This window comes from Xenopus tropicalis, chromosome 10 (assembly GCF_000004195.4).
Source record: "Xenopus tropicalis strain Nigerian chromosome 10, UCB_Xtro_10.0, whole genome shotgun sequence".
NCBI lineage: Eukaryota > Metazoa > Chordata > Amphibia > Anura > Pipidae > Xenopus > Xenopus tropicalis.
This window is the reverse complement of record NC_030686.2, coordinates 27,057,686-27,071,506: the sequence shown is the minus strand read 5'-3', so window position 1 is coordinate 27,071,506 and position 13,821 is coordinate 27,057,686. Positions and strand designations below refer to the sequence as shown.

The 13,821-nt window shown below is 40.4% G+C and overlaps 1 protein-coding gene across 5 annotated transcripts in view; it reads left to right on the top strand.

The window, feature by feature from the left end:
• The first annotated feature begins 1,016 nt into the window (after positions 1-1,016).
• Positions 1,017-13,821, top strand: part of rptor (regulatory associated protein of MTOR, complex 1) — a 165,918-nt gene continuing 153,113 nt past the window's right edge. For 4 of the 5 annotated variants that reach the window (XM_012971556.3, XM_012971554.3, XM_012971555.3 and 1 more), the window contains exon 1: positions 1,017-1,287. In XM_012971556.3, coding sequence (XP_012827010.1) covers positions 1,132-1,287 — 156 coding nt within the window. In that variant the 5' untranslated portion in view covers positions 1,017-1,131. 5 annotated transcript variants of the gene reach the window in all.

The following is a 13,821-nucleotide window of genomic DNA, read 5'->3' as shown; positions in this document are numbered from 1 at the left end:
TCATTTCTTTGTCATTGGACAAACTTACAAAATCAGTGAGGGGGCAAATAATTATTTCCTCCACTGTATGTGAGTGTATAGATTGGTTAGTATAGGTTGTGTGCTGGGTTTACTCGGATGGGTTGAACTTGATGGACAATGGTTGTTTTTCAACCCTATGTAACTATGTAACTATGTTGTTTAATCTTAACTCTCTGCCCTGTCTGCAAATGATTAGAACTTTTTTTTGTTTTTTCTTGTATTTTTTCTTGATTTCATGTTACTGGGACATTAAATCAGAGAGACATTAGGGGATGGACCTGGGAGGAAAGGGGAGGCATTAAGTTGGATATATTAGGTTTATGTGTAATTATAGCCATTTGATCTATTTGATATAGATTGTAAGCTCTACGGGGCAGGGACCTCCATTCTCTTGTGTCTTTGACATTTAACTTATTGCAACTGTATCTTTTATTTATTTATGTTTATTTTAATAGTTTGTATTTATCTATTATCTTAATAACCCCGTTTGTACAACATATTAATGTATTCTACTGTACAGCGCTGTGTAAATAAGTAGCACTTTATAAATAAAGATATACATACATATACACATACATCTTGAGAAAGGCTTTAGACACAACCCAAAATGTCAATTTTCTTGCATGATGTAATATACATTATTTTTAAGATATGGAAAGTCCCAGCATAAATGTTCTCCTTTTTTCTGATATGATATTCCTGAAGCAGCACCCTGGAATATAAGCGTATATACATATAAGTGGTACTTATTCACTATAATATATATAATATAGTGAATAAGTACCACATATATGTATATACGCTTATATGCCAGGGTGCTGCTTCAGGAATGAGAAAATCTGTGCTGGGACTTTCCATATCTTAAAAATGTATGTATAGTAAATAACTTGGGGATGGGAAAACATTTTTTTCTAGCTACAACAAATATATATCTTTCTATTGTAGCTGACAAGTTACTATTGTATTGATTACGCACAAGCACGTTTGACCCCAGTCGGCTACTGTAGATGCAATGCATGACGGGACATTCCAATATGGCGCCGCCCGTGCCGCTACAGTGAGGCGGGTTCCGTGCTGCTTTTCAAGAAATTGTTCGACACAGGCCCCGGGATGGAGCTGCACACCCCGGCCCTGGGACTAGTCGGGGAGGATGAAGAAACCGATTTGAGCGATTGGAATTTGCCGTCTGCGTTCATGAAGAAGCGGCATTGTGAGAAGATCGAAGGCTGCAAGTCACTTGCACAGAGTTGGAGGATGAAAGATCGGGTAAGAGGGAGGCGGAACCTGTGTGTGGGGTGTATGAAGGAATGACACGTCTGTGCAGGCTCTGTAACATTACACTGAGATGTTAGGCTTGTGCATGTTGTTATTCTCCGGTGTGCGACTTGCTACGGACTGCGGCCGATAGTGACAGACGCAGATAGTCGCTGCCTGTGATGGTGCTGAAGGAAGAGCGTTTTCTGTATCGCACACTGGGGCACATAGGAATGTCACTCTGCGCTGTTATTACAGCCCATGTCATGGATAGTTGTCATAAGAGCTGTAAAATGAATGGAGTGTAAACCATATGTCAGCATGGGTTTGTGCCTTAAAGTGATACTCACATGAAAAAACTACTTTTTAAAATATGAATCTACGTAAAAAGTCACCTATAGGTCATGTTGATCATTTTTTGCGGATAGGGCTGCTTTTGTAATTAATTGTTACTTAAAGTCCCTACACCTGACTGTTTTGCCAGCCTGACTGTCCCTTCTCAGCCTGTCAGCTTCTAATGCTAACAGACTGCACAAACATGGCAGCCCCCTCATAGAGGAACATGGGGGATCAGACAGGTAATGTAAAATAGATAATGTTATGACAAATGTAAAAAAATTTTATTTCTGGTGTCAGTATCTCTTTAATGTCCTTAATAGTGTATAAAGCGGTGTAGCTGTGTGGGATAATCGCGAGAGTTGCAATCAGATTTGACAAATGTATGGGCAAGTTTATGTTCTGATACTTGTGCTTGGTTTAGGGTTCCTGTATTGTGTCTCACCCATGGCCATTTGCACACAGACACAGGCACACAGTGCACACAGACAGTCTTCGCTGCCCTCACGTCCTTTACCTTTCTGGGTTTTCCAGTGTGCCCTGCCTGCTGTTAGCTGTTGCATATTTCACAACTTTTGGCACCCTTAAAAAGTCCAGTATATATTTAGGCTGATAAAATTATCTTGCCCTGGTAAGAGGCGTCATCTGTTGTGATTTGTGTCACATAACCATATATTTTACTGTAGGGGATATAATATTCATTGTACAGTAACACCAAATAATGAAAGTCTTTAAAGTGATTAAAATATAATGTAACACAGATGTTTTTTTTAAACATCATAAAAAATCTTTATCACCAAACCCTTCTGCTTGCAAAAATGTTGTCACTTTCTCTGTCATGATTTTTAAGTTTACTTTTGAAGACATTAGATCAGTGTCACACACGTATCATTAGTACCACTCATGTCATTTATTCATTGATATAGGAATCAGCAGTAATAGACCACTCACTGGGATTATTGCCTGTGATATTTCTGTATGAAGTTGCAGAAATATACCTGCAGAATACAGAATGATTAGTATTTTACTGGTACTTTTAGAACTAATTAACAGTGATCACATAGAACTGTTGTTCAGCTGGTGGGGCAAGTGTCTCTTTGTAAAGAGAATCTGTATTTGTAAACTAGCTAGCAGGAGATAGCAAGGTAGATTCAATGGTCATGCTTCATGAAATATCAAAATACATGAAAATACTTGAAATATCAAAGCACATGCTCCATTTTCTTCATTAATTTGGAAATATCAAAACATACCTGATCAAATATAAGCAAAGTCTGATATAGTGTTAAAGAGGTATTTGATTTCCATGGAAGTGGTGAAGTGTGGGGCGTGCATTAGTGCACATGGCGTGGGTAGCTTGCACATATGTAGAAACATGCTATTATCCAGGCGGTGTTCTTTTCCTGGAAAACCTGGCTTAATACAACAAGACAATGCCAAACTTAGTAGTAAAATGTCAAAAAGTTTGTGCATGAAAAATGTATAAATTAGGGCACTGGTGGGGGTGTGGTCTCCATATGCAGAAGAGGATAAAATTAAAATCAGCCACTGACGGGGGAATGCTTCCCAAGACAGTATCTTTTTTCTATTCTAGAGCTAAAAACAGCACTCATCTTTCAGACTCGCGTCAGTCATCTTGGACCTGCTGCCTAGAGAATGAAGTGGCCAGAGAGAGAGATTCGCAAATCTGGCTTTCTCCACCTGTCTACACAATCGTAAGAAATTCATACTGATTGGATAAAAATCAAGGTACAAGTACATTCAATATCCTGAGGGGAGTCCCCAGCGTGGAGCTCAGGCGATGGAGCGGAATGGCACATGGGGGGAAACGTACCTGAAGCAGACATATCCACTAGGAGAGACGCAACACAAACCCCTTCAGGGTGTCAGATCTGCACACATCAATTTGGTAATCCTGCTAAAATATGCAGGCCCAGTTGCAGCTCATAATACTCCCCTGACCGCACAGCATCCACCCGAGGGCCACTAACACAGCAAGCATTAAGACAGTCAATTCAGCAAGCAGTGCACCCATTTCACACGCACTCGCATCTGAACTGAAAGCCATCAGGGAATCCCTGAGAGGTCTCCCTACAAAAACTGACCTGTCTACGTTAGTTGTCCAGTTAGAACAAACTCTAAACATCTGTATTAAGGCCTTCCAGAGGCCACAGGACCAGAGAATCTTTGTCCCTCAGTACAGGATGTGTTTAACCAACCACTACACGTATAGAGATCGACAGAGAACTGTGCCCACTTCGACCAGAGGCAACCCAACCAAGAGATGTCATTTGCATATGTGGAAAAAGAGCAAATGATGCTTAAAGCTAAGCAAATAAAGGAACTTGATGTTGATGGAATGAAACATCATTTTGGCCTCTCCAGATCCACACACCTGCTCCCCAACTCCTCTCTCATTCCCTCCTCACACAATGGCATTCAAGACTTTGCAAGGGCTTGCCCCCCTTCTCTGGAATTCGCTTCCACAATCTGTCAGATTTCTCCCAATCTCTCTGCCTTCAAAAGATCTCTAAAAATGCATTTATTTAGAGAAGCTTAGCCTAATTTAGCTTAACATAACCACAGTGTGCCGCTGAAAGCAATAACCTGTGCCACATCTCTCACCGTGCTTAACTCTGATCTTGCCCATTCCCACACCTTGTGTCTCAACCCTCTCTCCTTGTAGATTGTAAGCTCTTTTGGCCAGGGCTCTTTTTACCTCTTGTATCGGTTATTAGTTGCATTATATGTTACTCTGTATGTCCAATGTATGAACCCACTTATAGTACAGCGCTGCAGAATATGTTGGCGCTTTATAAATAAATGTTAATAATAATAAGCTCTTGGGGCATCATTCATGGGCATGGCCTAATGTCTTTCTGTGCAAAGATATAACATAAATGTCAGCGTAGGAATTATAGGAATTTTATTACACATAATGGGGCATTAGTTTTAGCCCAGGACACAAATGCTAAAGTGCTTAGTAGTACAAGTGCGTTACAAGTGCTTACTTAGGAGAAACCGGATGGACAATGTACTCTGCTCCTCACGCTGAATTTTGGTTGAGCCACTTTATGATTCCTTTAGTTACATTGACTAAGAGAAATATATTTTGGGAAGTTTTAAAAAAAAAAATACATGGAAAATATACATTATTTCAAAATGTTTTTCAATAATTTAGTTTTGCTTTGAGCGGATATTAAAGTACAAGTGTGTATAGCTGACAGAATATTTATCGGCATTTATTCACTATGTAATACAGCTGCAGTCACTCTGACTAAAAGTGAACCTTTTAAGCTCCTGTTTCTCAATGTTGGACAAGGTACTCGGTGCTGGGAGTATTCAGATTTCAGAAAATGTATTAATTTCAGGTTTAAAGGACATGTAAACCCCAATAATATATTTTTGCCTAATAAAAGAAAACTTAATTCTAAGCAACTTTGCAATATACATTCATTACATATTTGTAATGGTTTTTGAGTTATTTGTATATATAATTGCTATTAACCCTTTAAATGCCAGCAGAATTTGACATTTTGGTTCCCCTCAGTGCCAGACGTTTTGTAAATATTCTGTGCTGTCTCAATTTAGGGGCTTTTACTGGGGGCAGGGTTAAGTTTAGGTAGGCAAACTATATATTGTTTTTTTCTGGAGAACCTGAGCTTTCCAAATGTGCTAAAAAAAATGCTATTTTTCTTGATATAAGGATTTATACCAGAAACATATTTTATTTTATGGACAAAAATTCAACTGATTTGGAAAGCCTCATGTCTCCGTAACGTGCCAAAACCTATAGTATAGTTTTATGGAGATTTCTGACTTCTATAGATCAAAAACTCCCAGCAGTAAATTACTAAATTTTCAAAGCATTACAGCAGAATATGGCATACTTTAGATTCCAAAGCCAAAAATCCTGGAACATTAGGTTTACCCCAGGAAACCATATATTTTTGAAAAGTACACATTCTGACGAATCCGAAATGGGTAACTATGTCTTCCAACTCCTAAGTACCAAACAGCAATGCTTTACTGAATTTAGTATTTTCTATAAAAAATTAAGAAAATTCTTCGTCTCAAATCTTCCACTTTCAAACATTATATCTCCCACATAATATTAGGTACCAAGAAAACACACCCTAAATATGAAGGCCAAGGGTCCGCTGAACAGTTTGATGCCCATTGTGCATAAGATCACCGATGTATCTGGCATTTAGAGACCCCATAAGGAAGTTAGTGCATACAAAGTGTATACGCAGCAATATAAGCTACCGGCATGTGCATTATGTGCCATAAGACCCCCTAACAGTACGGAGACCCTAGAAAACCATACATTTTCCGAAAGTACACATTCTGACAAAACAAAAATGGGTAAATACATCTTTTTACTGCAAACTACCAAACTACAAAGCTATGCTAAACAGAACGGTTTTTATGACATTTCTGAAAATCGTCACAAAGTTTGCATTTTACCTCATTATGTACCCCCACATTTTATAACGTACCAACATAAAACTTTCTAAATATGAACGCTGGGGGTCTACTGAACAGTTTGATGCCCTATATGCATATATTGGCCAAACTATGTGGGGTACAGGGGCACCCAAGTAAAAATAGTGCATATGAATTTTCATAAGACCCCCTAACAGTACGGAGACCCTAGAAAACCATATATTTTCCGAAAGTACACATTCTGACAAAACAAAAGTAGGTAAATACAACTTTCTACTGAAAACTACAAAGCTATGCTAAACAGAATGGTTTATGTGACATTTCTGAAAATCGTCACAAAGCTTGCATGTTGCCCCATTATGTACCCCCACATTTAGTAACGTTCCAACATAAAACACTCTGTATGAAGTATGAACGCCAGGGGTCTACTAAACAGTTTGGTAAATCTGTCCATGTGCAAAGACAAGTAATAAAGAACAATGTGAAATGCAATAAAATTGATAAAAATAAAAAAAAAATCACTGAAATCATTTTTTTTTTTGCCTAATAATATCTGCTGTCAGAATAACAGTTTGAGTATTTTCGCTTGGGCAAATAAGTTTTACAGACAAAGTTAAGTGAACAGCAACTATGCATAACTGAAAATGCATTAAAATGGCTAAAAATGCAATAAAATACCTAAAAATGCACCAAAATCACAGATAATGTAATAGAAACACCAAAATAATAAACAAAAGGTATTGCGCAGTGCGGTTAGCCCTGGGGGCTCTGGCGTTTGAAACAGTGTAACACAAGCAGCAGACTGACAGACCTGACTTACTGGAGGAGCCTGGCACTTGCAACATTGTTTAAAAAGTAACAACCAGGAGTTCAGCAAATGCTGCTTTCAATAGCAATTACATATACAAACTAGAAAAGTAAGTTTGAGAACAAACTTCATGTTGGGTTTAAAAACATGAAGTCACTGAATGGGCTCTGCCCACTTTCTCTAACCTTGAGTACGAAGTCACCCACTGACTGACTGTGTAAAGTTTGCGAACCCTGGCATTATACTAATAAAATTCAATAGGTGAAATCTGATTGGCTGTTGGTGGCTCCACCTAGTTTTTCAAAACTAAAACTGCAGTTTATTGACAAACTGTGAAAAGTTTGGGGACCCTGGTATTAATACTCAGAGAATCGCAGCAGGTTGAATTTCCCCATTAAAAGTCAGTAGGTAAAATCTGATTGGCTGTTGGTGGCTCCACCCACTTAAAAAGTACCAAAAACCTTAAATGCGTAGTCACCCAGTGTCTGACTGTGCAAAGTTTGGGAACCCTGGCAACAAACCAATAAAAATCAATAGGTGAAATCTGATTGGTTGTTGGTGGCTCTGCCCACTTTTCAAAACTTAAACTTCAGTCCCCTAGTGACCAACTGTGAAAAGTTTGGGGACCCTCGTGTTAATTCTGTGAGAATGGCAGCAGGTTGGATTTCCCCATTGAAAGTCAATAGGTAAACTCTGATTGGCTGTTGGTGGCTCCACCCACTTTTTATAACCTTTAACCGCAGTTACCTGGTGCCTAAGTCTGCAAAGTTTGGGGACCCCGGTGTTATTACTGTGAGAATGGCAGCAGGTTGGATTTCCACCAAGTCAATAGGTAAAATCTGATTGGCTGTTCACAGCTCCACCCACTTTTGGGCATCCAACAATCATCATATTTTCATTCAGGCTGATCCCATGACTATGTGATTCAAGTTTGGGGAGTGTCGCCTCAAAGCTGTAAGATTGGCAGCAGTTTCAATTTCCCCATTAAAGTCAATGGGTGAAATTGATTGGCTGTTGTTGGCCCCTCCCACTTTGGGGTCATCCAACAAATGTCGCTGTTTCATTTGGGGTGACCCCATGATTATGTTATTCAAGTTTGGGGGGTGTAGCTTCAAAGCTGTAAGAGTGGCAGCAGTTTGAAAATTTTCCCTGTCAAAGTCAATGGGAAAACTGGGGGGTTCGGAGCGGCGCCACAAAAAGACGGGGAGCGGGATCGCTTAGAAAAGCACAAGCAACCTGCTCCGCTATAGGGCGAAGAAGTGTGGGGAGTTAGGGTGTTGTACCCCTAAAACTGTAGGAGGAGTAGCATTTAGAAAATGGGGGGCGCTAAGAAGAAGAAGAAGCGGAAGAAGAAGCCAAAGTGGAAGAACAGTCTGTGGGGTTTTCAACCCAACACAATAACTATTAAAGCACTAATAATGTTTAACAAATTGATATTGGAAAGTTGCTTCAAATTATGTTTTCTTTTATGAGGCAAAAAAAATATTTTTGGGGTTGGCATGTCCTTTATGAAAATATATGAATGTAAATTTTTCAGAAAACGTATTATATGAACTCCAAAAATATAGATAAATTAGGTAAATTTTGTTGCATGTTGAAATTTCATATTGCAAAACAACCCATATGATAAAAAGGGCCCATTTGCAAAACATTCACTCGAGCCAGTATAGTCCTCCACGACCATGGAGATTATTCATACTGGCTCCCATTCACTCAAGCCAGTATAGTCCTCCACGACCATGGAGATTATTCATACTGGCTTATCACTCACTCACACATTCACACACTAAGGGAAGGGGGATCCTATCTGTATGTTTTTGGAGTGTGGGAGGAAACCGGAGAACCCGGAGGAAACCCACGCAGGCACGGGGAGAACATACACTTAAACTCCTTACAGACGGTGCCCTGGCCAGGATTGAACCTGTGACCAGTGCTTCTGTAAGGCAGCAGTGCTACTCACTGCGCCACCGTGCTGCCCAGTTAACTGACTGCCCATATAGTAATCTTGTCTTTTACAGCTCATGATGTCATCAGTGCAGCTTTCAGATAGGGCTACTTGTTCTATGGAGCAACACTGGGGCTGACAGTATCCCAAAATGCAGCCTTTTCTCCTAGTATCATATTCCCCCTTCCTTTAACTGTATAATGTCAAATATACAATTGGTTTACAATGTGTTTTAATGTTTTAATGAGGGCTGGGCAAGTCCATTCCCTCTCCCACAAGAAACAGCCATAACTGTAAGTGACAAACAGAACTGTGCAGGAGCAGCAGCCCAAGTGTGTGTTTAGTGGCGCTGCCCCAAACTGGAAGGTTATACTGTGCCCCAATATCAGCAGTTGTCTCATTCCCAGCACTTTTATTTCCACGCAGCTTCTACTGTGTAACAGTCTCCATTAAAGCACTAGCTGTTGGATACTATGGTACGGCCCTCCTCCTGCCAGCAACAACTCCCTTCAACCTTATATTATACATGGGGGGGAAAAACATGACGATTCCTGTCCCAATGCGTCTTGCCCTTTGCAAGATGCCCCCTAAGACCTGATAGTGCCAGACATGATGGGTCTCATCAAAGGCTATTATAATGTGAAAGTTATTTGATCAAATATCCCTGGGTGGTCAGACTGATGTTAGAGGGGTTTCAACCTTTTCTAGATCTCTATAATAACTAAAAACACTGAGACTGTTTGCCAGTGATATGAAGGTGGAGGGAACAATAAAATCTCTTTAATTGTCACCTTGTGCCGAGTTAAGATGGGCAACATATGTTCTGTTCACATGAGCAGGTGGAAAGGGGCTGCATCTGGGCAAACTGATGGGCTGTAGTTACGATTAAACTAAATAAGAGGAGTTTGTTCTGTTTCCTTTTTTTTTTTTTTTTTTATTTTATTTGTCCACAACCAGCAGATGTGTTTCCTGCGACAAGCAAATATTTCAATCTGCTCTTATCTGCACTCTTGCACTTTTAGTGACAACTTTTCTACCCCCTACAGATCTGGCAAATGACTTTTACTTTTCTTCTAGAAGTCATTGGCCCATCTATTCATTGGCTGGTCAATGTATGTTAAATACTTATCATACCCTGGACATCTGTGTACAATATAAAATAAATGGAAGGATGCCACATCACTGTTTGCCCAGTAGCAGTAACCCATAGCAACCACTAAGATGTTTGCTTTTAAATAGGTGACCAGCAAATGCCGATTGGTTGCTATGGGTGATTGCTCCTGGGCAAACTTAGTCACTTTTTTTTTTACATAGCCCCCAGTGTTCTGTCTATTAATGCGCTAAATCAAAATCATCTTCAGCTTCTAATCCATGCTGCGTGGAGCATTTGCTTTGAAGCATTACATTGCAAACACTACTAATCTTTGTGGCATAGCAAGTTCTTAGTTGATTTATTGTAGAGGATTTAATAAGAAAATCAGGGACTCTAGTGCAATACTGTAGTAGGTAGAACGATTGTTTTTAAGGGAATCTGGCACGGGAAACACACAGATTTCAATGCAGGATTCTGCAGGAGAAGCTCTATTAACTGATGCTTTTTGAAACGCATATTAAGCATGTTGAACTGGCCAGTGGGTTAGTGTGTAACAAGATAAACACTTCTGTGGACTTTGCCAGTTGATATTCATAAAGCATGGCCATCAAACTGGGGAAGAAAGAGAGATATTAGGATCCATACTTTCTTTTCTGAAGCCAAAAGCAGATTCAAAAAGCACTGCAGCTTAGTTATTATTATTATTGTTATTAACATTTATTTATAAAGCGCCAACATATTCCGCAGCGCTGTACAATAAGTGGGTTTTATACATTGGACATACAGAGTAACATATAAAGCAATACATAACTAATACAAGAGGTGACGAGGGCCCTGCCCAAAAGAGCTTACAATCTACAAGGAAAAAGGATTGAGACACAAGGTGTGGGAATGGGCATGACCAGAGTTGTGAGAGGTGTGGCACAGGGTATTGCTAAACTAGATTAGGGTAAGCTTCTCTAAATAAATGTGTTTTTAGAGATCACTTGAAGGCAGAGAGATTGGGAGAAAGTCTGACAAGATTGTGGGAGTGAATTCCAGAGAAGGGGGGTAGCCCTTGCAAAGTCTTGAATGCGAGTGTGTGAGGAGGGAATGAGAGAGGAGTTGAGGAGCAGGCCAGTAGAGGAGCTTAACAAGCGTGTTGGATGGTACCTAGAGATAAGTTCAGAGATGTAGGGTGGGGCAGAGTTATGAACTGCTTTGAATGTGAGAGTCATTAGTTTGAATTTTATCCTGGATGGTAGGGGAAGCCAGTGCAGGGATTGGCAGAGCGGCACGGCAGAGGAGGAGTGGTTGGAGAGGTGTATTAGCCTGGCAGCAGTATTCATTATGGACTGGAGAGGGGACAGTCTTTGGAGGGGGAGGAAATATTTCTTAGGTGAAAGTGACATGATGTGGTAAGTGATTGGATATGAGGAGTGAAGGACAGGGCAGAATCAAGGATAACCCCAAGGCACCGGGCCTGGGAAGATGGGGTGATGGTAGAATTGTTAACCGTTATAGATACCTCGGGAACAATGTGGGCGTTGGATGGGGGAAAGAGAACCAATTCAGTCTTAGAGAAGTTTAATTTAAGGTAACGCTGGGACATCCAAGTGGAGATAGCGGTCAGGCAGGAAGAGACACGAGTTAGAAGCTCTGGGTTGAGATCAGGAGAGGAAAGATAGATCTGAGTATCATCAGCATAGAGGTGGTACTGAAAGCCAAAAGAATTGATTAATTTTCCAAGTGAGGAGGTATAGAGAGAAAATAGTAAGGGGCCCAGGACAGAGCCTTGAGGAACCCCGACAGAAAGAGGCAAGGGCGAAGATGATTCCCCATTGTAAGAGACACTGAAGGATCGATCTGAGAGATAAGATGAAAACCAGGATAAGGCAGTGTCACGAAGGCCAAGAGAGCAGAGAGTCTGGAGGAGAAGAGGGTGATTCACAGTGTCAAAAGCAGCAGAGAGATCGAGAAGTATTAGTAGCGAGTAGTGTTTTTTGGCTTTAGCCGATAGGAGGAAAAAGAGTTTGGAGAGGGGGCCTATGGTATAAGGTTTTCTGGTGGGCCCCTGGGGTCCCAGTCCGACACTGTCCACATAAGCTCAAAGAAGGGCACTGCGCCCACTTCTTCATGCTCTACAAACAAAATTTAAATGGGGCTTTCCATTTGATCTTGGTCTTTTTTTCTACCCTATGTAACTATGTAATGGCAGATTCTGTTAATGCCTATAAGTGGGGCCTGGATGAGTTCTTGAACAAGCATAGTATCCAAGGCTATTGTGATACTAATATCTACAGTTAGTATTGATGTTGGTATATAAAGTTTATGTATGTGACTCTGGTCTTTTTTCAACCCAATGTAACTAAATAACTGTAATATATTACTGCTCTCCTTCTGATACTGCAACACACACCCCTGATATGAGACAGTCTCATAAACCACTACCTGCTCTCTTATAGAATTAGTCCAATGACATCTCTAGTAGGCAATCCCCCCCCAGCCTTGGATTCCTCAACAAAAGGCACACTGAGAACCTACCCTTCATACAGACTTGAACTCTTATGGGACTACTCCCCCTAGAACATAATACTACACACCTCAACAATAGCTTTGCACAAAAATGAATGTATCGCTAGTTAACACACTGATTCCAAACATACTCGGAGAAAGAAAATAGAGCTGAATCATATATTGCGTATGGAGGAACTGCTAGCACACTCTGTTAAACAACGGGACACTTTCACAAAAGTCTGGACAGCCTACATTCTCTCTACAAGCAGCCCTATCCAGACCCAGCCGGGACCTACAAATGTAAGAATCACTTAGTAACACCGCATGCCTGTACCCCAAATACTATATGCAGTTTAACAACCCTCAACAGATCATACCAACTATATGCAACTACAATATATCAACACACATTATGCTGCTCTGACCCACCTACCTTCTTCTTCCTGACTCCCCCTTAATTGAAAATTTTAACTGTACTCGTTCACTTGTTAAATGGTTATGTACTCATATGTAACTGAGCAAAACAGACAATGATATTTTATTCAGCAGATAAACTGTAACAGACCAACTATGCTTCTGTTTTCTTTTATACTTCTCTCTTGTATGGTAATCCTGTCTATATGTTTATAAATGAAAATAAAGAATATATATATATTCACAATGTGACTGCTTCAGTCTGGATTCTGTGCTTCATCTGGAATATCTTGGTTTTGTCATGCATCATTTAGTTGATTCTTCTTGCCTTTTCCAGTATTGTCAGCTTTTTGTCTAGCATTCTTTGTCACTATACCAAGTGCCAATCTCAATCATATTTCTTGAATGCTGTGTTTGTTGCTACTAATTAATCTAAAGAGGGAAAAACTGTCTACAACTTCTGTGTCTACACCACTGACTACTCTTTCTTGTTGTCATAACTTTTTTGTTTTTTTCAGTAATGTTGTTTTTTTTGTGGATTCTCGTGGAATCGATGAAATACAGATGTGATTGAACCCCTTTAAGTGCCACAGAATGTAGAATCTACGTTTTGTTGATAAAAGTACCGAAGTGCCATAGATCATAGATTCTACATTCTGCTGCTGGACTTTTGGGTCTGGGAGCTGAGGAGTGGCTTTTAAAGCTGCACCTTAACTCCCTTGCTCGTTCCCCAGCCCCTAGGCAACAAGCAGAGGTAGGGATTGAGCGGGCTCTTGGGCGTGATTACCCAGGGGCCTCTAGACAACAGCAAGCATGTGCAAACAATGTGCCTGATGTTGCCTGCACTTTCTGGACCCACCCCCCAGCGCGAACACTCACTGGATCCTTCCTGCACATGGCTTCCTCTTCACCCCCTAGACCAGTGATCCCCAACCAGTTGCTCATGAGCAACATGTTACTCACCACCTCCTTTCATGTTGTTCCCTGTGGCCTCAAAGTAGACTT